This window comes from Salvelinus namaycush, chromosome 4, assembly GCF_016432855.1.
Source record: "Salvelinus namaycush isolate Seneca chromosome 4, SaNama_1.0, whole genome shotgun sequence".
NCBI classification, from domain to species: Eukaryota; Metazoa; Chordata; class Actinopteri; order Salmoniformes; family Salmonidae; genus Salvelinus; species Salvelinus namaycush.
The window spans coordinates 46,967,208-46,993,673 of NC_052310.1; the positions used below are offsets into that span (position 1 = coordinate 46,967,208).

At 41.5% G+C, this 26,466-nt stretch overlaps 2 protein-coding genes across 4 annotated transcripts; one reads left to right on the top strand and one right to left on the bottom strand.

The window, feature by feature from the left end:
- Window positions 1-527: 527 nt before the first annotated feature.
- Window positions 528-8,804, bottom strand: LOC120046569 (BRISC complex subunit Abraxas 2-like). Of its 2 annotated transcripts, none has more exons than XM_038991916.1 (9): window positions 8,699-8,804; window positions 7,676-7,766; window positions 7,121-7,157; window positions 5,256-5,322; window positions 4,917-5,107; window positions 3,830-3,949; window positions 3,649-3,733; window positions 1,623-1,740; window positions 528-1,418 (listed from the first exon to the last, which is right to left on the bottom strand). In XM_038991916.1, exons 1-9 carry the CDS (start codon window positions 8,768-8,770, stop codon window positions 865-867), a joined length of 1,335 nt encoding a protein of 444 aa, XP_038847844.1. In that variant the 5' UTR covers window positions 8,771-8,804; the 3' UTR covers window positions 528-864. The 2 variants fall into 2 exon arrangements, with proteins under 2 accessions (XP_038847844.1, XP_038847843.1); XM_038991915.1 differs by having other exon boundaries at window positions 3,830-3,952.
- Window positions 8,805-9,212: 408 nt separating this feature from the next.
- Window positions 9,213-18,014, top strand: eef1akmt2 (EEF1A lysine methyltransferase 2). 2 transcript variants are annotated; one of them, XM_038990553.1, is made up of 6 exons: window positions 9,213-9,594; window positions 9,798-9,863; window positions 10,067-10,181; window positions 10,744-10,851; window positions 16,878-17,094; window positions 17,761-18,014. In XM_038990553.1, exons 1-6 carry the CDS (start codon window positions 9,491-9,493, stop codon window positions 17,856-17,858), a joined length of 708 nt encoding a protein of 235 aa, XP_038846481.1. In that variant the 5' UTR covers window positions 9,213-9,490; the 3' UTR covers window positions 17,859-18,014. The 2 variants fall into 2 exon arrangements, with proteins under 2 accessions (XP_038846481.1, XP_038846480.1); XM_038990552.1 differs by having other exon boundaries at window positions 9,565-9,594; window positions 9,994-10,181.
- The last annotated feature ends 8,452 nt before the right edge of the window (window positions 18,015-26,466 follow it).

Consider the following 26,466-nt stretch of genomic DNA (forward strand, 5'->3'; position numbering starts at 1 on the left):
GCTGTCTCAGGCACCGCTCCAGAATTTCCCATAAGTGTTCAATTGGGATGAGGTCTGGTGACAGACAGCAATGGAATATGGTTTACATTGTTTTCATGCTCATCAAACCATTCAGTAACCACTCGTGCCCTGTGGTTGGTGGCATAGCTATAGTAGCCAAAATAATGGCCTGCCAAGCATTTTTATACATGCCCTTATGCATGATGGGATGATCATTTCTTAACTCAGGTTCCACACCTGTGTGGAAGCACCTGCTTTGAATATACTTTCTCAAGTGTTTCCATTACTTTGGCAGTTACCACCATCTCTCTTCTTTTTTGTAATAAGCAAATCACCCCCCCCCCCCCCCCCCCAAAAAAAACTTGCCTGTCTCACAAAGTAAAGAAAAGGTTTGAAGGCCGCAATTTTCTTAAATTGTTAAAAGAAAGCAAAAATAGTGCAAGAGGTAATGGTACAATTGGATGCTTAAAGTTGGAGATGCAGATGTGACGCAGCATGATCCAGGAAAAGCGGAGTGGGTCTATCCATACGGAGAGGTCGGACAAACCGGTTGGCGTTTATTCCATTATAACGTCCTCCGTCCCCAAATCAAAACACATCCACCGAAGAGAGCCAGGCTCCAATGGACTATCTTTTCCATGCTAGACAGAAAAGTAAAACCCCATGAAGCTTGACATCCCCCCCAGAATAGAGATCAAACTAAGACAAACAGATATACACAGCGGAATACCCCACCTGCGCATGCCTTTTATTTTCAGGGCTGGCACTTCCTCTGTAATATAGAAGAATTATCTTTGATTGGTTTGGACGCCCTCCTATCCCGGTGTGTCAGTTAATTGAGCCTCCCCCCCACGTCCCCATCTACTAGGTCTGTGAGCCACGGACTGAGGCGTCGCCGTCCGGACTGAGAGCTGCTGGGCGGCCCTGCAGCAACACACTGGCGGATACTGAGGGCAACTGCCCCACCTCGCTCACAAGGTTCTCGTACTCGCTGCTGTCCTCATCATCATCTTCCTCCTCGTCGTCATCATCATCCTCTTGCCCTGCGGCCTGTCTGTCCAGGGAGTCAGAGCTGGATCCGTCCCCGTTTCCCAGGTAGGGCGTACCAGGGCTAGGAGCAAGGTTGGGGCCAGCACTGCGGCCCAGACCTAATGGGCTGGGAGAAGGGTGGCCTGGGGAGCCCACAGCCTGGGGCCGGGGGAGCAGCGCAGCACTGGTAGGGGAGGATGAGAAGGGGAGAAGTGAGTCGTTCTGCAAGGAGAGGAGGTCTGCGTAGGCAGGAGGGTTTGCGGAGGGACCTGGCCGCTCGGGGGTGGATGGGGTGTGGAAGGCCACTCTGGACAGGAGGGAGGTCTCCGGGGGCTCTGTGTTCTCCTCAGGAGTGGGACGTGGCTCAGGGTTCTGCGCTTCCTGGAGTCCTGAATGACGGAAAGAGACAAATAGGCTAATATTTAAAAAAGGGAAGGGGTTCAATAAGCAACAAAAAACATTTTCTTTGCACAATACCACATTGCAAAATACCTCCCCACATATAGTTACAGGAAGATGGTAGTTGATACAGGAATCATTTTTCATGAGAATGAATTTGAGCAGCCAAATTCAAACCCAAATAAGTTACATACTTCTCTCTTCATCTGTGGTTTTTCGTTTCCTGAGAACAATTTGCTGTTTGAGTTTGTTCACCTCCTCCTGGACTTTCTCTTTCACACGTTCACTCTGCTCAACCTCTCCACATACAGACTGAAACAGGAAAAAAGCTAACAATTCAAGAATCATATCATCACTATTTTTCTATGTGCCTTCAGAAAGTAGTCAACCTGTTGAATTTTTCCACATTTAGTTTTGTTACAGCCCAAATTCAATATGTATTAGATTGTGTCACTAATCTACACACAATAATCCAAAATGTGAAGGAATTTTATTTTTTAGAAATGTTTACAAAATAATTAAAAATGAAAAGCTAAGAGAGTCAAAAAGGTATTCAAGCCTTTGTTATGGAAAGACTTAAATTCAGTAGTAAACATCTGCTTAACAAATCACATAACTTGCTGTGTGCAATAGTGGTTTACATGATTTTTGTTATGACTACCCCATCAATGTACGCCAGACATAGAATTCTGTAAGGCCCCTCAGTCGAGTTGTTAATTTCAAGCAGATGTTCAACCATAAAGAATAGGGAGGTTTTTCAATGCCTCGCAAAAAAGGGCACCAATGGTAGATTGGTAAAAATAAAAGCAGACACCGAATATCCCTTTGAGCATAGTGAAGTTATTTATTACACTTTGGGCGTATCAATACACCCAGTCAATACAAAGATACAGGCATCCTTCCTAACTCAGTTGCTGGAGAGGAAGGAAACCGCTATGGGATTTCACTATAAGGCCAATACACAGGAGATTGGTGGCACTGGTAATGGCTGGAGCGGAATAGGCGGAACGGTATCATCGTTTTCATGTGTTTGATGCCATTCCACTGGCTCCGTTCCGGCTATTATTATTAGCCGTCCTCCGCTTAGCCTCCTGTTGGCCAATAGTAATTTTTAAACAAAGAAGGAAGCCTGTACAGCATACTCAGTACTGCTATTCCCTGTATATAGCCATGTTATTTTTACTCTATATTGTTATTCATTGTGTACTTATTCCTCATGTCACTATTTAAAAAAATATATTGATAAAAGGATTCGTAAGTAAGCATTTCACTGTTATTCTACACCGGTTGTTTACGAAGCATGTGACAAATAAAATGTTATTGGATTTGAAAAGATATTCCAAAACATTCATCATGTTTGCAAGAAGGCACTAAATGAATACTGCAAAGAATGTGCCAAAGAAAATTAACCTTTTGTTCTGAATACAAAGCATGAAGTTTGGGCAAATCCAACAACACTAAGTACCACCACTCTTCATATGTTCAAGCATGGTGGTGGCTGGCTGCATCTTGTTATGGGTACACTTGTCATCGGCAAAGACTAAGGAGATTTTTGGGGGATGAGCAGAAACGCAATAGAGCTAAGCACAGGCAAAATCCTAGAGGAAAACCAAGTTCAGTCCGCTTCCCGACACTGGAAGACAAATTCACATTTCAGCAAGACAACAACCTAAAACAAGGCCAAATATACACTGGAGTTACTTACCAAGATGACATTGAATGTTCCTGAGTGTCTTAGTTACAGTTCTGACTTAAATTGGCTTGAAAATCTATGGCAAAACTTTAAAATGGCTGTCTAGCAATGATCCACAACCAACTTGACAGAGCATGAAGATTTTTAAAAAGAAATATTGTATAATCCAGGTGTGCAAAGCTCTTAGACTAACACAAAAAGACCCACAGCTGTAATTGCTGCCAAAAGGTGTTTAACATCTATTGACTCACGGGGTTGAATACTTATCTAAATCAGGATACATTAGGGTTTTATTTTTCATAAATTTTTTGACAGAGTATTTTGTGTAAAAATAATTACATTCATTTTAAAATCGCACTTTGTAATGCAACAAAATGTGTAAAAGTTCAGGGGGGGGTTGAATACTTTCTGTAGGCACTGTAGCTATGGTGTCAACCAAAGCACCACATTGCTGTTTATGCAAGTATAGTATGTGAATTGTATCAATTGAATGGTATGAATAGGAAATTTGCTGGCAGCCAACTCACTTGCACTTTATCTTGTAGTGCACCGTAGACTTGAAAAATTGTTCTGATATCCTTCATCACACCGTCTTTGTCAAAAAATTCAGCCCTGCAAAACATACAACACATCCCATTTCCATCAAACAAGATTCTCAATAATTAAAAAGAAACAACTTGACAGTGCCTACATGTGGGAGACACTCACCCATGCTCTTTGATGACCTTGGCGTAGTTGAGTGAGGTGTTGGGGACAGAGGAGACCTTGTATTCCTGCTGGCTGGTGTTGCCCAGGTTTGGGATGCTGAGGGTCACCCTCTGGTTGTACCTGCTGGGTAGAACCAGAGAGTTAGTCTGATGATGCACTACAGGCAGCCTAGCCCAAAATACCCTTAAACCCATTGATGGCTGGGGCCCTGTAACTTGTATGTAGGGCAGCAACAGTTTACTACTTTGCTTTGATTGATGCACAGATCCAATGGATATAGTTGGGAGTTCAGAAGACGTAATAATCTGCTAATGTCCAATTTCACCCACACTCAATCCCACCAGGCCTCCACCAACCCACTCCGAGCCCTCGAGCCAGACAGAGTAGCATTTAAGTCCCCAGCTTGATTCCAACACACACGCCTTGAATCCCTACAGACAGACCTCCCACTGTGCTGTCCATCTGACCCTAGATATAGAATGGCTAGACCTTACATAGTTGTTTAATCTATGTATGATGCATCTGAACGGTCCTTCTATAAGGAAAGCAGTCATGTGAACATTAAGACATTCTGACTCTTAAGATGTCTGATACTGTAGGACATTTAAACTCTGATTTAATATATATAAATAAAAGTTTTCTGCCCAGGGAGAACAGACAAATCTGGTGCAATGGCATGCTGTACATTGTGCCTGAAAATAAATAAAGGAATAAAATAAATTATGCCTATGCACCTGAGGAGCCTCCACAACTAGCAACCATTTTGTCTCAAAGGAGAGGCCACTACTGTTTGCCACCTCTGTGGTATCTGTGCCACTGGGTATTTATGCTTTTATCCAACTCTCACATACACTGACCTGCAAGCACAGGGTGAGCAATAGCCTGTGAATAATCACAGAGGAGGGTGGTTCAACAGCTAACTTAATGTACAGTTTGAATGCGTGGATTATAAAGGGCTTCATTGCCAAAATCCCTAAGAATCCCTTTAAAGGTGTGTGGATTGTTCAGCATCGCCAACATATGCACCAGCCTGTTTGTGCATGCTGTTTGGTACTGTGTGCATATAGCTATGTGTTGCTAGTCCTACCTGCGGTTGGGTCTGAACAGCACATACTCCAGCGCGTGTGTGGAGTTGTTGGCTGTGGAGATGAAGCTAAAGAGGAGGAAGACTAGGTCAGGCACTCCCAGGAGCTGGGTCAGCTGCTTATGGATGATCTGTTCCCTGAATGACATCTGCTGCTGCGTGTTCCTCCTGAACCTGTACCAGCCGATGACATTCTACACGGGGGGGGGGGGGGGGGGGGGGGGGGTCAAGTACAAGATGGTCATTTAAAAGATGCACAGCCAGTGTTTAAGCTAAATACTACTGGCCAATAATACCACTAAATGTTCATACAAATAAACCTACATTACAATAAATACTCACTTTCCGTCTGTCTTTAAGAATTCTGTTAAGACTCTCTTCATTGACTTGTCCAGCATAATCATAAAAGCTGGTGGGGGAAAGATACAGACAAAAAGTCAATTTCCTCACAGTAGCTCTGCATTTGTTACTCAAAACTCATGGTGGGGTGGGGCCACCTACTGTTCACTGACAATTACATCCCTCATTTGTTGAATGAAAGTACTGTGCAGCATTTAACCTACAATGTGCATGATGGCATGATCAAGACAAAGCTTAATCTCAGATTGGATAAATAATTGATCAAATGTATCACTAATCTAATTATATTCAAGCCCATAACTAGCACATAAACCAAGCAGTCAGTTGGAAAAAACATTTTACTTTTTGTTATGTCACAAAATGTCATTAACTTCTTATGGCTGCAGGGGCAGTATTGAGTAGCTTGGATGAAAGGTGCACAGAGGTGCCCAGAGTAAACGGCCTGCTCCTCAGTCATAGTTGCTAATATATGCATATTATTATTAGTATTGGATAGAAAACACTCTGAAGTTTTTAAACTGTTTGAATTATGTCTGTGAGTATAACAGAACTCATATGGCAGCCAAAAACCTGAGAAGTTCCACTTCCTCTTTGGAATTTTTCTGAGGCTGGTAGTTTTTCAACCAAGCTCTCATTGAAATTACAGCAAGATATGGATGAGTTTTCACTTGCCTACGGCTTCCACTAGATGTCAACAGTCAATAGAACTTTGTCTGAAGACTCTGCTGTGAAGGGGGGCCGAAGGAGACAGGAATGAGTAACCAAAGCCATGAGGTGACCACGCGCGTTCACGTGGGAGGCAGCTCCGTTCCATCGCTCAACTGAAGTCAATGTAATTCTCCGATTGGAACGTTATTCAAGATGTATGTTAACAACATTCTTAAGATTGATTCAATACATCGTTTGACATGTTTCTACTGACTGTTACGGAACTTTTGGACATTTCGTCACGTTATAGTGGACGCGATTTGTGACTTTGGAATTGTTTATCAAACGCGCTAACCAAAGTAGCTAATTGGACATAAACAACGGACATTATCGAACAAATCAAGCATTTATTGTGGACCTGGGATTCCTAGGACTGCATTCTGATGAAGTTCATCAAAGGTAAGGAAACATTTATCATGTATTTTCTGGTTTCTGTTGACTCCAACATGGCGGCTAATTTTACTATTGTTCTGAGCTCCGTCTCAGATTATTGCATGGTTTTCTTTTTCCGTAAAGTTTTTTTGAAATCTGACACAGCAGTTGCATTATGGAATTATAGATATACCTCTCCTTGTGTATAACTTGTATTATCATCTACATTTATGATGAGTATTTCTGTTGAAACGATGTGGCTATGCACTATCACCGGATGTTTTTGGAACTAGTGAATGTAACGCGCCAATGTAAACTCAGATTCTTTTATATAAATATTTACTTTATCAAACAAAACATGCATGTATTGTGTAACATGAAGTCCTATGAGTGTCATCTGATGAAGATCATCAAAGGTTAGTGATTCATTTTATCTATATTTGTGCTATTTGTGGCTCCTCTCTTTGGCTGAGAAAATGGCTGAATTTTTCTTTGAGTTGGTGGTGACCTAACATAATCGTTTGTGGTGCTTTTGCTGAAAAGCCTATTTGAAATCGGACACTTTGGTGGGATTAACAACAAGATTACCTTTAAAATGGTGTAAGACACATGTATGTTTGAGGAATTTTAATTATGAGATTTCTGTTGTTTGAATTTGGCGCCCTGCACTTTCACTGGCTGTTGTCATATCAATCCCGTTACCGGGATTGCAGCCATATGAAAAGGACAACAAATTCCATCTAATTTTAAATAATATAATATCTTACCTAAATAACTGTGCACAAGGTTCATGATTGTGGACTTCTGTTTTTAAAAAAAGAACACAGCAAATGTATGGTTATTAAACTCCATCATATAGTGTTAGTCTAATGTCATCCTGTGTAGCTCAGTTGGTAGAGCATGGTGCTTGCAACTGGGTTCGACTCCCAAAGGGGTCCAGTATGAATATGTATGGACTCAAAACTGTAAGTCGTTCTGGATAAGAGTGTCTGCTAAATGACTAAAACGTTAAAAATAAAATATATATATATATATATAAAATCCTACCGCTATAAAATGTTGAGATGACTACAAATTGTAAGACTTTAGACAGCCTACAGTAATATTGCATACAAAAATACATTACTAGCTACATAACATATTTAACAGCTGCGGTAAAGGTCTTCCACTATAAACAGAAAAAACAAAAGACACTCCTTTTGATCTGAAACCTGCCAGTCCAGTTTGACAGAATTCCACAGTAGCATGGAGCATATAATCCACCAAGACAAGCCTGGAAACAAATAGGTTGGTTTCCTTGAGTTGGCTACCCAAGGCCTTACCTACTACTTGGAGTAGTTCAGAACTGCTGATCTGTGTATCACTGATGCTGACAGTTTCCTCATGCCTAACTTCTCCTAAAAGGAATCCCTCCTGTAGGATCAAAAAGTTGTTTATAATTATAAAATAGGCCTAGATAGAGAAACAATGAATATATTGGGCAGAAGACAATTACTAATAATAAACACTCAAACAGCACTTTGAGGCCTGACACTCTTCAAGCTCTCACTACATATTGTCAAAACAAGTCATGTGTCAAATGTCAGGTGAAACATTAGGCAGCATCGACACACAACTCAGTTTGCTGACAGGTGTCAATCCAGTCTTCTAATGGTAAACAAAAACTTGTGTGACTTGAATGCATGCTGATTTATTTGATCAATTCACTTCCTAGTTGTCCAACTAGCTAGCTTGCTAACTATGTGGTAACAGTGCTAGAATAAATTACTTTACAAAAAACAATACAACAAACAATTACATAGCAATAAATATGGAGCTACATTTTTGGCCAGTTAACATTAGTTAGATCATTTAACATGACAGGCTAACTGGCTAGCATAACCGGCTAACTGGCTACAGTAGATAACGCGGAAACAATCTAGACAGCTAGCTTGCTCTACCTGTCTGATGATGACACGACCAGAATCTAACTAGTTCATTTTTAGTGTTTGATGTGCAGAAGGTGATGCAATTGACATTTTTCAAATATAGTTAAATCAACCAACTAGTTATAGCTACATCAATGTTGCATTGTCAAACATATATATATTATATATACAGTCGACACCACGGAAGTCAGTTGGGTTGACATAGATAGCATAGCAGGCTAGCCAAATAACGTTAGCTAGCAAATGTCTCGCTATGTAAGTGATTGCGCTTAGTTTGCAGCTAGCTAGCAACAGGAAGATGACACTGGGAAATCCACTGACTTCATTTCAGACAATAACATTCAAATATATATCCAAGTTGTAACTAAACAAATGTATGCACTCTCTCCCAATTAATTAAATGTTTCCTGTACTTACATGATCAGAGTTGCTGTTAGCGCTGTGATAACACACAGAACTAAAAGTATATCCCGAAATGGATGCCGCCATGATGGAAACATCCCATCTATAACTCAATGATAGCACCCCCTAGATGTTTCACCGGATGTATAAATATGAAGCATCCGGTTGGCGTTTCCACTCACCACCAAATATGGTGATGAGAGGAAGGCCAGTGGCTGGTAGTAGGAGAAATTGGAGCGAGATGGATTTTGGCCGACATTCTGCAAATTTTCTCATCGATTAAACATTTGATCTCCATACAGTTTGTTTCAAAAACTAAAACGTGTTACGAATAGTGGACTACGTTTTGTAGACTTTACCCTTTAAATGGCATGGTTGAGAAGGAGTGCAAGGGCGAATTGAGTCAGTGCACACACGTACTTCACAGAGTAGGCGTTCCCTAACGGAAAAATCTAAATACATGCTAGAACGCGTCAATAGGATCTCGCTAGCTCGTACTTGGCTCTGCCCACATCCTTGCTTGTTCTGCCTACCATGGTCTATCTTGAGTTACTTATACAACTCTTTGGTTGCACGCTCGCTCCTCTGGGCGTCATAAACATAATGGGACACGTATCTGTCTGTGCATTATTATAAACGATAACGCATATCGCTTAATTTACGTTGCCTAACTAGCTACAGTATTCCTCTTATTTAAAACATACAGAATATGTGCACATTAAAGTAGATCAACACGTTTTGATGCTTGCTTCCTGTCCGCGTTAGCTACTTTGGTTTATACAACAAGAAGCTAGCTATCTATCTGGTATGGAATCCATTGAATGCACGCGTGGCTGTCCAAACACCTCAAAAATCAATGAGGACTTGGTCAAAGATGATTTTACACCCTCGAAGCTCGGAACAAAAGAATAGTGAGTGTTCCAAATGACACATCACTGTTCTCCTTGCCCAGCATAATTGCTAATGTTACGTTTGTATTTTTTGTATTTATTAGCCCATACGGTCCAAAAATCATTAAGGCACTACGCCACACGAGCTGTTTTACTCCACTATTTATTGAAACTTTGTATCTTTCTGTACCTTGCGAGTTACATTATTTTCATTTATTTTTTAGCTGGGATGATGCGTACCAGAGGGAATTGCAGACGTTTAAAGACATTGGGGACGTCGGTGAGATATGGTAAAGATAATTCTGGTTGTAGTGTACATGGATCTGCAGCCCTATATCAACTTTCAATTGCAATGGATTGGGGAGGTGGAATTAATGTCTATGGGTGGAATGTTAATTTGCCTGTAACACTTTGCCCCAGTGAACCACCTACTACAATATACAGCAACCAAGGACACATTGTGCTGCACTGTGCCCCATATCTATTTCCCAAGGTTTGGAGAAGAAAGTATGGACCGTGTGCTGCGGTGGATGGAAAAAGAGGAAATCCCAGAAGATGCTGCTATACTTGATATTGGCACAGGGAATGGTGTCCTCTTAGTAGAACTGGTAGGCTTTGAAAAAAATGGAAAGGTGTGGAATTACTATGCTGTAAAAATGCATATTAGGCCTACACCTGTAGCATATACTGAATGTACAAAACATTAAGAGCACCTGCTCTTTCCATGACAGACTGACCAGGTGAATCCAGGTGACATCTATGATCCCTTATTGATGTCACTTGTTAAATTCACTTCAATCAGTGTAGATGAAGGGGAGGAGACGGGTTAAAGAAAAACTTTTAAGCCTTGAGACAATTGAGACATGGATTGTGTATGTGTGCCATTCAGAGGGTGAGTTTGTCAAAAAATGCAACTCTGCTGGGTTTGTCACGCTCAACAGTTGGGCCAGCATCCCTGTGGAATGCGTTCAACACCTTGTAGAGTCCATGCCCTGACGAATTGAGGCTGTTCTGAGGTTAAAAGGGGGTGCAACTCAATATTAGGAATGTTTTGTACACTCAGTGTAGGACAACATTAGATTAAATACTTTCTTCACCTATGTCAATAATTTTTGCCTTTGCATGACTATTCATGTTCTTTATGCATTTAGATTATTTTTTCTTCTCTAGGCCAAAAGTGGATACACAAATCTCACAGGAATAGATTATTCTGCTGCCTCTGTTAAACTTGCAAGAAGTGTACTGCAGACAGAAGACTTTTCTAATGTGGAAGTCAAGGTAAGCCCTAACTGTGTGTGTGTGTGTGTGTGTGTGTGTGTGTGTGTGTGTGTGTGTGTGTGTGTGTGTGTGTGTGTGTGTGTGTGTGTGTGTGTGTGTGTGTGTGTGTGTGTGGAAATTATAATCGCTACAGTAACACTACAGTAACAGCATAGTATCTGCTGTTGCACAGTACATTAGCAGGCTTAATAGCTTTGTAATTGCAGTGCACAGTAATGGAGTTGAGCGGTTTTTGTTAATACACAAGTGATAAGGGAGAGTACCTATTTCTCTTTTGCAAAACAATAAATAGCCAGTGTTTTGGTCATGTGTATACCAGCAATTGTTATGTGCATGGGACACATGGTTACATCAGATGGTATACTTAACAGTTAGTGGCACTATTTGATTATATTGTGAGATCTATGCACAGACACCAACACACACCTCCATACAGTATGTCTATACCTCATACCTATTCATTATACAGTCATATTTTAATAAATTAATAACATTATATTGGTCGCTAATGCTTTGGAAGAAAAATAGGTGTGGTGGACTGCATACAGTTGAAGTCAGAAGTTTACAAACAGATAGGTTGGTGTCTTTTTCAACCACTCCACACATTTCTTGTTAACAAACTATAGTTTTGGCAAGTCGGTTAGGACATCTACTTTGTGCATGACACAAGTAATTTTTCCAACAATTGTTTACAGACAGATTATTTCACTTATCATTCACTGTATCACAATTCCAGTGGGTCAGATGTTTACATACACTAAGTTGACTGTGCCTTTAAACAGCTTAGAAAATTCCAGAAAATGATATCATGGCTTTAGAAGCTTCTGATAGGCTAAGTGACATCATTTGAGTCAATTGGAGGTGTACCTATGGATGTATTTCAAGGCCTACCTTCAAACTCAGTGCCTCTTTGCTTGACATCATGGGAAAATCAAAAGAAATCAGCAAAGACCACAGAAAATAATTGTAGACCTCCACAAGTCTGGTTCATCCTTGGGAGCAATTTCCAAATGCCTGAAGGTAGACGTTCATCTGTACAAACAATAGCACACAAGTATAAACACCATGGGACCACGCAGCCGTCATACCGCTCAGGAAGGAGACGCGTTCTGTCTCCTAGAGATGAACGTACTTTGGTGCGAAAAGTGCAAATCAATCCCAGAACAACAGCAAAGGACCTTGTGAAGATGCTGGAGGAAACAGGTTCAAAATTATCTATATCCACAGTAAAACAAGTCCTATATCAACGTCACCTGAAAGGCCGCTCAGCAAGGAAGAAGTCACTGCTCCAAAACTGCCATTACAAAAAAGCTACGGTTTGCAACTGCACATGGGGACAAAGATTGTACTTTTTGGAGAAATGTCCTCTGGTCTGATGAAACAAAAATAGAACTGTTTGGTCATAATGACCATCGTTATGTTTGGAAGAAAAGGGGGGATGCTTGCAAGCCGAAGACCACCATCCCAACCGTGAAGCACGGGGGTGGCAGCATCATGTTGTGGGGGTGCTTTGCTGCAGGAGGGACTGGTGCACTTCACAAAATAGATGGCAGCATTAGGGAGGAAAATTATGTGGATATATTGAAGCAACATCTCAAGACCTCAGTCAGGAAGTTATAGCTTGGTCGCAAATGGGTCTTCCAAATGGACAATGACCCCAAGCCTACTTCCAAAGTTGTGGCCCAATGGCTTACGGAAAACAAAGTCAACGTATTGGAGTGGCCATCACCAAGCCCTGACCTCAACCCTATAGAACATTTGTGGGCAGAACTGAAAAAGCGTGTGCGAGCAAGGGTCCTACAAACCTGACTCAGTTACACCAGCTCTGTCAGGAGGAATGTGCAAAAATTCACCCAACTTATTGTGGGAAGCTTGTGGAAGAATATCCAAAACATTTGACCCAAGTTAAACAATTTAAAGGCAATGCTACACTAAATTAGTATTTGGTATGTAAACTTCTTACCCACTGGGAATGTGATGAAAAATGTCATTCTCTCTACTATTATTCTGACATTTCACATTCTTAAAATAAAGTGTTGATCCTAACTGACCTAAGACAGGGAATTTTTATGAGGATTAAATGTCAGCAATTGTGAAAAACTGGAGTTTAAATGTATTTGGCTAAGGTGTATGTAAACTTCTGACTTCAACTGTATATGTGACATGTCTGTCAGAATGACCATTTCATGAATAAAAAACCTTATTGTTCAAAAAAATTATGATTTAAGCATACTGTAATGGTATAATGCCACGTGCAGGACTGGAATATAAAAATTTCCATTTCCAACATTTATCAACATCCCCTTACTCCATCCCAGTAATATTATGTTTAGGACTGAGGGTCTCTTGGATGGACCCCAGGCCACGGACAAACCCAGCCATTGATGCTTAGCTCTGCATGAAATCTTCAACTGCCAGTGACACAAACTAGCTTTCAGCGCACCGTATCCCCTAGCCTAGGGCTGCTGCCATAAGGGGAAACTCCTGTGTTTACCTTGCATGGTGGAGGGGTAGCGGGGGGTGTTAAAAGTAATGGGACTCCGCCCGGATTTGGATTCAGCCACCTTGTGCCTGGGAGAACTGATGGGATTTAACACATCTGCAGGAACACGTGCAAGAAAAACAGATTTTAAATGCCGCTCAGCCATACGATACCGTACCTAGGGATGAGTGAGGTTTCCTCCCCCATACACACAAATGCATAGTATAATATCTTACTGTACACCTTCCTGTGGAGCAATGTTCCCTCTAAAAAAAAATGCCACTGAGCTAATTTCAGGTCTGCTGAAAGCAAACTTCAACGTTGTGAAAGTTCTGTGCAACTTCCAGCCTTGTTTACTGTGAACACTGAGGCTGTACCCGCTTTAAATTAGTTTTAAGTGGCCAAGTAGGCTACTGTGGCTATTTGATCATAATGTAGTCCTACCAGAGTGGCCTAACATTAAAAACAATGGAGATAATACTTCCCATAACATTTTAACATGGAAATAGCTGTTTTATCATTTTTTTAAAACAAATTCTTATTTTCAATGACGGCCTAGGAACAGTGGGTTAACTGTCTTTTTCAGGGGCAGAACGACAGTTTTTTACCTTGTCAGCTCAGGGATTCGATCTTGCATCCTTTCGGTTATTAGTCCAATGCTCTAACCACTAGGCTACCTGTCGCCCCATTAAGCCTACAGTAGCAGCCAATGTGTGGTGTTCGATGTAGGCCTACGTTCCATGAGACTTAAACAATACATGCAGGGCAAGGAGGTGATTGACAATGTTGTTTGATGCAAGAAACCACTTTACAAAATATAATGCATTATTATTCCCATAACATTATTATGGAGAATCAGACAAATGATGCTACCATCTGGCTGTTGACTACTTAGTGTATTGCTGTAAACAGTCCAGTTCATAGTAAATGGCACAGATCCATATATGGCAATGGCTTATTTGCATATAAGCCTACTGCAGCTCTGATTGGTTATGCCGCACGGCAATCTACTCCGATGCGTTCTGCCTACAACAAAATCTATTGCGTAGTTAGGTTTGCATACTAATAAGTCTTGCATAGTTAGTTTTGTTTTGGGGTGTTTGTATTGAAAGTGGCTGACATTGCGTTGGGTCGATCACAATTGCCACAGTAAAGGGATTGAACTTCACTCAACTTTCTATCTCATGTTTCTCTCTGTGGGCTAGAGGGATCAATGCTCTGGAGCTGTGTACTGTATACTGTACTTAGTCAGGGTGCTTGCTGTTGAAGTCAATATTGACCTGAGTCTGGCAGCATTCCTGAATGGGTAGCGGTGGGTGTGTATATCAGATGGTATGATAGCATCATGGTCCATACCCCCAGAGCAGTAGAAGACAAAGTGTGTGTGAGTGAGTGACTAGCCTGGAGTGTACCATCTAGTTAGTGTCTGCCTGGGACAATCCCACCTCTGTCACCATTTGGATGTGTTGTTTTTCCACTGTTTTAAAGCCTTGCCCTCCCACCTCTGGCCTAAATCACATCACTGAGGTTTATGGCCGCATCCGTCCAAAACGAACGGAGCCATTCCAATGTACATACAGATTTCTCTCAACACTGAATCACTGCTAACCCCCTCATAAAATGCCAATAAGGTGACCCTTAGGTGGTGGTGAGTGTGTGGCTGATTGGCTCACCCCAGAGGTCTAGTGTTCCATGGCCTATAAGGATAAGAGGTCTTTCATTGGTGGTAGGTCCTCAGCAGTGGTCAGATTTGACCACAGGGGCAAAAGTGCTCTAATTTTTCACAGATATTAGCCTCTGTCACGTGGTTACTCAAGTTCAACAGATATTAAAGCCAAATATTGATGCTGAAAGTCCCTTATATGCAGTGCCTTCAGAAAGTATTCATACCCCTGGACTGTTTCCACATTTTGTTGTGTTACAGCCTGAATTTAAAATGGATTAAATTGAGATTTAGTGTCACTGGCCTACACACAATACCCCATAATATGAAAGTGGAATGATGGTTTTAGACATTTTTACAAATTAATTAAAAAATAAATGCTGAAATGTCTTGTCAATAAGTATTCAACCGCTTTGTTATGGCAAGCCTAAATAAGTTCAGGAGTACAATTAGCTTAACAAGTGAAATAATACGTTACATGGACTCACTCTGTGTGCAATAATAGTTTTAACATGATTTATTTATGACTTCCTCATCTCTGTACCCCACACATACAATTATCTGTAAGGTCCCTCAGTCGAGCAGTGGATTTCAAACACAGATTCAACCTGAAAGACCAGGGAGGTTTTCCAATGCCTTGCAAAGAAGGGCACCTATTGGTAGATAAGAAAGCAGACATTGAATATCCCTTTGAGCATGGTGAAGTTATTAATTATACTTCGGATGGTGTTTCAATACACCCAGTCACTACAAATATACAGGTGTCCTTCATAACTCAGTTGCCAGAGAGGAAGGAAACCGCCAATGGTGACTTTAAAAGAGTTAGAGTTTAATGGTTGTGATAGGAGAACTGAGGACGGATAAACAACATTGTAGTTACTCCACAATACTAACCTAAATGACAGGGCAAAAAGAAGGAAGCCTGTACAGAATATGTCACTAAAGTAAAACTGCAAAAAAATGTGGCAAAGAAAATAACTTTATGTCCTGGAAGCAGACCCTTATGTTTGGGGCAAATCCAACACATCACTGAGTACCACTCTTCATATTTTCAATAATGGTGGGGGCTGCATCATATTATGTGTATGTTTGTCATAGGCAAGAACTAGGGAATAGAGCACAGGCAAAGTCCTAGAGGAAAACCTGTTTTAGTCTCCTTTCCAGCAGACACTGGGGGACAAATCCACCATTCACCAGGACAATAACGTAAAACACAAGGCCAAATATACACTGGAGTTGCTTACCAAGAGGACATTGAATGTTCCTGAGTAGCCTAGTTACAGTTTTGACTTAAATTGGCTTGAAAATCTATGGCAAGACTTGAAAATGGCTGTCTAGCAGTGATCAACAACCAACTTGACAGAGCTTGAATTTTTAAAAGAATAATGTGCAAATATTGTACAATCCAGGTGTGCAAAGCTCTTAGAGACTTATCCAGAAAGACTCAGCTGTAATGGCTGCCCAATGTGATTCTAACATGTATTGACTTAGGGTTGTCAATACTTATGTAAATGAGAGATTTCTCTATTACATTTTTCCCAATTTATATACAATTTATGAAATATGTTTTCACTTTGTCATTATGGGGTATTTGTGTGTGTGTTGGTGGGTGATGAAAAAAATCTATTTAATCCATTTTGAATTCAGGCTGTAACAACAAAATGTTGAAGTCGTCACGGGGTATGAATACTTTCTAAAGGCACTATCAGTTGTTTAATGCTAAAGAGTTTGAAAAATTATAGACTTGGTGTACAGGCTCTCTCATAAAGCCATAATGTAGCTCAACACATCTGGAGTACCAGGCTATTGTATATAAATGTAAATATGATTCAAGCATATACTGATATCAACTCACTCACTGTGCCTTTTGCATCATACTAGGAGGTGGACTTCTTGAGCTGCTCTGGAGAGTTGCGCGGCTTTGACGTATGCATCGACAAGGGCACATTTGACGCCATAAGCCTGAACCCAGAGAACACTGAGGAGGGAAAAGCATGTTACATCCAATCCCTGAGAGGGGCACTGAAGGAGGAGGGGCTATTCGTCATCACTTCCTGCAACTGGACTAAGGAACAGCTACTACAGATGTTCAACCAAGGTGAGTGAACCATCGGAGACACTCCTGGAATGTTATGAGTGCACCATTGGATTACACTTTTCAGGACGCCTCCATCCCACAGTCAACATAATGATAACCTAAATATCTGTTTGTTTCCTAAATGCAAAGTCAGTTCTCATCAGTAACCTTGATTGTTTCTGGCATCTTTTATGCCATTATGATGATCATTTTGAATGCTCAATAGCAAGTTAAGTATTATCTGCAGGGAGTAGGGCAGTCTGTTGGACTTGTAAAATCTTTGTTTGGGTGGTTAATTTCGGTGTCTGGCCTATTATTAAAATGTTGATATAATGCCACAACCAAGACAGCTCTCTGGTCAAACGTCAGGTTATAACAAAAGCAGCCTTGTTTAGCCAGTATTTAGGCAAGCTTCCATTTGCTGTCACCCTTCAGCATGAGTAAGAGCTGGGGAGATGCTTTTGGGACCAAGGCCATGTGAACATCATCTGTCAAAATGACAGCTTCTCTCTACTGGCTTTGAAGATGCACCACAGATGGTGAATGATAGTTGCTTAAAAACCCACACAAAACCGTAGTCTAGTGCAAGGGTTTTGAGGGAGTTTCACAGCTTGAAAAGCAATGCTAACACAGCAAGGTGTTAACTCTATGCTTGCTGCTCATAAACTTATTGTCTTTGACTTGCAGGGTTTGATTTTGTGAAAGAGCTACCAACACCCCACTTCCAGTTTGGTGGCAAGACTGGCAACAGTGTGACCGCAATAATCTTCAAACGACTACACTGACTTTTGCCCTCGAGCAAAACAGCATTCTGAAATGTTGTTTTTATGGACTTATTCCTCAATTAAAAATTTCCTTTTTGTGAAATGTTTTTGAGAAAGGACAACACCAACAATCAGTATTCCACCAAATAAATAAATGTTATTTGTCTTGCACATTGACATTTTTCCACTTTCATTCCCTTTTCTCCACATTGTATCAGATCCCAGACATCTAAATTCTGCAATGAGAATCCAACCTGCAATGTAAAATTCCTTCACCTTTTATTATGTAACCGTTCACTCTTTCTGGCATTACCATATCACTATACCCTGATGTTCTTTCACAAAGCTTAGAAGGTAAACTCAGCAAAAAAAAAAAAATGTCCTCCCTCTGTTATTTTCAGCAAACTTAACATGTGTAAATATTTGTATGAACATAGCAAGACTCAACAACGGAGACATAAACTGAACAAGTTCCACAGACATGTGACTAACAGAAATTGAATAATGTGTCCCTGAACAAAGGGGGGGTCAAATCAAAAGTTACAGTCAGTACCTGGTGTGGCCACCAACTGCATTAAGTACTGCAGTGCATCTCCTCACGGACTGCACCAGATTTGCCAGTTCTTGCTGTGAGATGTTGCACGTGCCTTGGTGGAAGAATGGTGTAAGTTCCCGGACATTTCTGGGGGGAATGGCCCTAGCCCTCACCCTCCGATCCAACAGGTCCCAGACGTGCTCAATGGGATTGAGATCCGGGCTCTTCGCTGGCCATGGCAGAACACTGACATTCCTGTCTTGCAGGAAATCACGCACAGAACGAGCAGTATGGCTGGTGGCATTGTCATGCTGGAGGGTCATGTCAGGATGAGCCTGCAGGAAGGGTACCACATGAGGGAGGAGGATGTCTTCCCTGTAATACACAGCGTAGAGATTGCCTGCAATGACAACAAGCTCAGTCCTATGATGCTGTGACACACCGCCCCAGACCATGACGGACCCTCCACCTCCAAATCGATCCCGCTCCAGAGTACAGGCCTCGGTGTAACGCTCCTTCCTTTGACGATAAACGTGAATCCGACCATCACCCCTGGTGAGACATAACCACGACTCATCAGTGAAGAGCACTTTTTGCCAGTCCTGTCTGGTCTAGCGACGGTAGGTTTGTGCCCATAGGCGACGTTGTTGCTGCTGATGTCTGGTGAGGACCTGCCTTACAACAGGCCTACAAGCCCTTAGTCCAGCCTCTCTCAGCCTATTGCAGACAGTCTGAGCACTGATGGAGGGATTGTGCGTTCCTGGTGTAACCCGGGCAGTTGTTGCCATCCTGTACCTGTCCCGCAGGTGTGGTGTTCGGATGTACCGATCCTGTGCAGGTGTTGTTACACGTTGACTGCCACTGTGAGGACGATCCGCTGTCCGTCATGTCTCCCTGTAGCGCTGTCTTAGGCGTCTCACAGTACGGACATTGCAATTTATTGCCCTGGCCACATCTGCAGTCCTCATGTCTCCTTGCAGCATGCCTAAGGCACGTTCACGCAGATGAGCAAGGACCCTGGGCATCTTTCTTTTGGTCTTTTTCAAAGTTATTTTGTATTTTTACAAATGATCTTTGAAATACAGGGTCCTGAAAAAGGGATGTTTCTTTTTTTTGCTGAGTTTACAACTGTCACGAGGAAATGTGCGGGTTAATGCCACTAAATATGATAGACACAGCAGAGGGGGGAATTTCTCAGCATTAGAAATGCATCAAGCCTTGTCCTCTAATCAGCAGAACCTTGTTACTTATCACATCAAATTTGACACACTGACCCAAGCTGTCTGGTCACATTCCTACACAAAAAATTACTAAAAACGATTTCACATTAATTCAAGAGCCTCTGGTATTATGTGATGTTAAACCATGCAGAATCAAAACCAGTTTTATAAAAAGTCCAATATTCAGATAATGTCATGTTTTGGGTTGATGAATCCAAAAATATAACTAGCCTGTAATCGAACACACATGCTGATGCTCCAGATACTCAACTAGTCTAAAGAAGGCCAGTTTTATTGCTCATTTAAATCAGCACAACAGTTTTCAGCTGTGCTAATATAATTGCAAAAGGTTTTTTTAATGATCACTTGGCCTTTTAAAATGATAAACTTGGATTAGCTAACACAACGTGCTATTGGAACACAGGAGTGATAGTTGCTGATAATGGGCCTATGTAGATATTCCATTCAAAATCAGCCGTTTCCAGCTACAATAGTCATTTACAACATTAACAATGTCTACACTGTATTTCTGATCAATGTTAGGTTAATGGCCACAAAATGAGCTTTCTTTCAAAAACAAGGACATTTCTAAGTGACCCAACTTTTGAACGGTATTGTATGTCAACATTTTTCATTCACAAAAGTCCTCAGTTTTGTAATCCACCATAACAACCAGCTCGTAATGAATACACAGACATGGTTCAAAGAAAGTAACATGATTTCCTGTCGTAACTCTGTCATTAATAACGGTCAAACTCAACCTCTAATTGGAATCTGGGCATGTGGCCCAATAGAAGCAGTCGATGTGAGGCATGCTGTTGAATAAACGTGTTACAAGAATTACTGCCTGGAAATTTACAAGTACTGAATACCCTGCCTGGATGCGCATCATCATAGAATATCAAATCAAAGTTTATTGGTCTCGTACACAGTTTAGCAGATGTGTAGTAGGTGCAGCGAAATGCTTATATATGTATATATGCTTATATTGTATTCCTTTACACAACTTTTTCCCATGAAACAAGATGCTTATTGACTCTTCACTCTGATCAATATCGTCATATTTTACACTGTCTCAGAAGAGACAGCATCTAAGGTGTCTTCAAATGGCTCTTTGGCTGGCACAGAAACAATGTCTTTGTTCTGCACCCCAGATTATTTATTACAAAAGAAAAACATACCTTATTTACATAAGTATTCAGACCCTTTGCTATGAGATTTGAAAATTGAGATCAGGTGCATCCTGTTTCCATTGATCATTCTTGAGATGTTTCTACAACTTGATTGGAGTCCACCTGTGGTAAATTCAATTGATTGGACATGATTTAGAAAGGCACACACCTGTCTATAAAAGGTCACACAGTTGACAGTGCATGTCAGAGCAAAAACCAAGCCGTGAGTTCTAAGGAATTGTCCGTAGAGCGCTGAGACAGCCTTGTGTCGAGGCACAGATCTGGGGAAAGGTACCAAAAAATGTTTGCAGCATTGAAGGTCCCCAAGAACACATTGGCCTCCATCATTCTTAAATGGAAGAAGTTTGGAACCACCAAGACTCTTCCTAGAGCTGGCAGCCCAGACAAACTGAGCAATCGAGGGAGAAGGGCCTTGGTCAGGGAGATGACTGCCTGGAATGGCAACTGCTCGGCCTCCAACCGCAAGCCAGGGTAGTGTGTACGGCCCAGTACATCACCGGGGCCAAGCTTCCTGCCATCCAGGACCTCTATACCAGGCGTGTCAGACAAAGGCCCTAAAAATTGTCAAAGACTCCAGCCACCCTAGTCAAGACTGTTCTCTCTGCTACCGCACAGCAAGCACTACCAGAGCGCCAAGTCTAGATCCAAGAGGCTTCTTAACAGCTTCTACCCTCAAGCCATAAGACACCTGAACAGCTAATCAAATGGCTACCCACACTATTTGCATTCCCCCCCCACGCTACTGTTACTCTCTGTTATTATCTATGCATAGCCACTTTAATAATTCTACCTACATGTACATAATTACCTCGACACCAGTGCCCCCGCACATTGACACATTGACTCTGTATCAGTACCACCTGTATATAGCCCCGCTATTCTTATTTACTGCTGCTTTTTAATTATTTGTTATTCTTATCTCATACTTTTTTAGGGTTTTTCTTTAAACTGCATTGTTGGTTAAGGGCTTGTAAGTAAGCATTTCACTTTAAGGTCTACACCTGTTGTATTCGGCGCATGTGACAAAGAACATTTCATTTGATTTGACCAAGAACCCGATGATCACTCTGACAGAGCTCTAGAGTTCCTCTGTGGAGATGGGAGAACCTTCCAGAAGGACAACCATCTCTGCATCACTCCATCAATCAGGCCTTTTATGGTAAAGTGGCCAGACGGAAGCCACTCCTCAGTAAACGGCACATGACAGCCCGCCGAAAGACTCTCAGACCATAAGAAACAATATTATCTGGTCTGATGAAACCAAGATGGAACTATTTGGCCTGAATGCCAAGCGTCATGTCTGGAGGAAACCTGGCACCATCCCTATGGTTAAGCATGGTGGTGGCAGCATCATGCTGTGGGGATGTTTTTCAGCGACAGGGATTGGGAGACTAGTCAGGATCGAGGCAAAGCTGAACGGAGCAAAGTACAGAGAGATCTTTGATGAAAACCTGCTCCAGAGCGCTCAGGTCCTCAGACTGGGGCGAAGTTTCACCTTCCAACAGGACAACGACCCTAAGCACACAGCCAAGACAACGCAGGAGTGGCTTCGGGACAAGTCTCTGAATGTCCTTGAGTGGCCCAGCCAGAGCCCGTACTTGAACCCCATGGAACATCTCTGGAGAGACCTGAAAATAGCTGTGCAGCAATGCTCCCCATCCAACCTGACAGAGCTTGAGAGGATCTGCAGAGAATTATGGGAGAAATTCCCCAAATACAGGTGTGCCAAGCTTGTAGTGTCATATCCAATAAGAATTTATGCTGTAATCGCAGCCAAAGGTGCTTCAACAAAGAACTGAGTAAAGAGTCTGAATACTTATGTATATGTAATATTTCATTATAATTTTTTTTAAATATAAATTAGCAAACTGTTTTTGCTTTGTCATTATCGGGTATTGGGTGTATATTTCTGGGGGGGGGGGGGGACTATTTAATTTTAGAATAAGGGTGTAACGTAACAGAATGTGGAAAAAGTCAATGGGTCGAAATACTTTCCGAAGCTACAGTACATAAAGTCCACTCCCTTGCACAGGTGCTGTTGTTAAGAGACGCAGTCACAAATATGGAGACTGGGAGGTAGTACAATCCTGTTAATGGAAGTCAAGTCATGAGAGTATTTCAGTCAACTTTTCCACACAGCATTCCTTACTGTCAGGGTATGCTGCTAATGCAGTTGCAAAACACCATTCAAATAATCCTCCAATTGCATCTGTGGAAAGCACCTTAGTTCCTTCTGGATGAATAGAAGTGATAATTTCCATGCAAATGTTTATGCATCTGCTATGTGATTGTGATCCTGTCACCCTGTGCTGAGGGTTTGATAGTGGTTAGTTTGTTAGTTTACGAGGCTGTGAACAGGAACACATCTGGAGCGCTGGTGCTGTTAATGGAACTAAAGCATGCACAATGTTAAGGCAGCAGTCATTAAACTGGCTCCAGGAATTTGAGGCCTAAATTATACATTTTGTTGAACAGAGGAGTTTCATTCATCAGCTTGGAGCATGTCATCCTCTTTCAACAGCCACCTGGCATGCCAAGCTATTTATAGGGCAGGCGTAAGCAATCCTACCAAAAAGGACTGGTTTGGGTGCAGGCAAAAGTCAACCCCACCCACACAAGCCCTTACAGGACAAGATTGTCCTGTTTTAGGACGCCCATTGCCATAGACACATGGTCTGTGTCTCTTGAGTCACAGAAGACATACACTTTAAGAATATGGGTAACATGAAATGTAAAGTAGGTTCATCATTTTTTCATCGTCAACAGGCAACATGTGTGCTGGCACTGGTGTGAAGCCACACTTTTTTTCCAATCAATGTTAATCAAGAGTTGCAGAGTTGATGCCACTGCCTTCTTGCCGCACTAACACCATGAATGCTGTACTTTTATTTAATTCTCAAGTGTGACACAGTAAATATTTATGTTTTTCATTCCATCTCCTTGGAAACGTTTGAGACCTCTTAATACGATTTCCGGGTGCTGATTGAATTACTCCTGCATGTAGCTGTGCAGTTTTCCATGCTGGGGAAGCAATGTGGAAGTGGGAGAAATTCCTCCTTGCCACATTTCAAAACATCTGCCTAGTCCCAATGAGACTGTACAGGCAGCTCAGTCAACTTCACAGTTACAGAGTATATGGATGTAGCTATATATCTCTACGTACAACTATTAAACATTCGTTTAGGCTACTAGGCCTGGCCAAGTATTTCGCTACGGCTACATAGTTTATATAACTTTAGACCTACATGTTTCTACATGACACTTTCTTTATCTAGTATATTTTGAAGTAGAACTATGAGTGTATTCAGATATTACTGTGACAAGGAATGAACACTTTTAGACATAGGCCTACAAATGGCAATCTGAATCAGAGCATTGAATTTATAGGGCCTAGTATTTAGGCAAGTGTCATAAATTACAGGTTATATAGGCCTGGAAACAATAAGTTTCAATTAATATGCCACAGGCTGCAGTGGTGTGTATTCATGTTAGCCAAGGGAAGCCAGGCTTACCCACAAAAAATGACCAAGAAAATGTCCTTCAATTCGCCAGAGGCTGAATGTATCTCACCAGAGAAAGCATCCAAGCGAACGAAACAGCGCCTCTCTGTATGTGTAACCCATCTATGCTGTCTGGTCAAAACGAGTATGCCATTGTTGCTGCCCTTAGCATTGAATGCAAGGGAGGCCAGCGAGCATTTGGCCTCCCTTGATAATAACATTTTTTTAAATTATAGCCAATCAAAGTTGAGCTAAACTGAGTGAGCTCAGCTGTGAATGGTGCTGGCGCACAAAAAAAGTGCCAATGGAAGCCAGTTTGGATTTGGCTTCCCACCAGTCACATCATATTAGAAGCCAAACGTCATTGACAGAAAACGTGAATTGTTGCATCTCGTTGTGTCATTGTCCTTCGGTGGCTAGTAGCTAGCTAAAATCGTCCCTTTCCTAAATTTGCCATGAATGGAGATATGGTTTTCGACTTGTGGTTTTACTTAATTCTTCGTACTGGCCAATGATTATAATGCCGATTCTGAATTAACCATAAATTCATACATTGTGCCCCTGGCCTGAGAGGATGGAAGTTCAATATGTAGCTAGATGTTATAACGTTAGGCTAATGTTAACTAGCTGGCTTAGTGAATTGTTGCCCATGAAAGGAAGTTAGACTAGCGAGAAAGCATTTTAGCTAGGTAGCCTAGGACAACAAAAATTCAAAGCTTGTATGATAAAGTCATAGACTGTTTAGGCAACATGAGAGTAGAGAGTAGGATGGCATTGGCGTTTCTCAACAAGTGGGGTGAGTCAACACATTTTTTCTACTTCCACACACACAGAGAGAGAAATCAGTACCATGGACATCCACATCATATTTAGCTTACATTGATTAGACTAAATCGTTTTTGATATCTTTTAGTTGTCACTGTATTAGACTAAGCATAGGTGATTAGATTATGTTGAAATGGTGCTGGAATAGTGGATTCAGCACCTGTTTTCTTTGTGACTTGTAACTCTGTGGTTCTAAATTAATAGTTGTTTAGTAGTCCGAAAATGTTGAAAACATGAACTTGCTTGACCATGCTTTAGGTCATGTAACTGTTTGTGACATGCAATATGTTGTGTGGACTTCACCGGACAGATGTTGCTCTCTGGTTTTGTGATGAAACAGGTGTGGTTGAATTTATTCTGCAACTTCTCGGCCTTAGCCTATATATCATGGTGTCAAGGCATATGAACTAACAGGTTATAGAGAGAACAACACAATTATCACAACACATAGCTTGTAAAATGTAAAAAAAATTCCTGGCTTGGCTACCCCGGTGATTTTAACCCATGCACCGCTAATGACAGGCTGATTCAGGGGCATCATGCACTGCAAAAATCTGAGGGGGCACAAAGTACATGAGGATGGCTGGGGGTGGTCCGAAGGGGAGCTAGGCCCACTGTCTGTAATTTGGAGAATTTTGCCGTTTTCAAACACCTGAAATAGCTTTTTCCTGCAATCTAGAGCCATAATCATTATGCTTAATTCTATGTAAAAAAAATAATTCTGTATATCCAAGCATACCTCTTCAGCTGTCTGTATCCTCCTGAATGGTGGTTATTTTTTTAAATAACTATACTGAACAAAAATATAAACGCAACATGAAAAGTGTTGGTCCTATATTTCATTAGCTAAAATGAAAAATCCCAGAATTGTTCCATACGCACATAAAAACTTATATCTCTAAAATTTTGTGCACAAATTTGTTTACATCCCTGTTCATGAGCATTTCTCCTTTGCCAAGATAATCCATTCACCTGACCGGTGTGGCATATCAAGAAGCTGATTAAACAGCATGAGCATTATACAGGTGCACCTTGTGCTGGGGACAATAAAAGGCCACACTAAAATGTGCAGTTTTGTCACACAACACAATGCCACAGATGTCCACTAGAGCTGTTGTCAGCTAATTTAATGTTAATTTCTCTACCATAAGCCGCCTCCAATTAAGTTTTGGAGAATTTGACAGTAGGTCCAACCGGCCTCACAAGCGCTGACCATTGTTACGTTCCCCAGTTTCTGTGTTGTATTTGAGTGTGTGTGTTTCAGGAGATAGATTCCTGAAAACTCCCCAAGCAGCTGATTGGTCGACCCCAGGCTAATTGATGATTGGAGAGCTGACCCCGCCCCCTCGTCAAGAA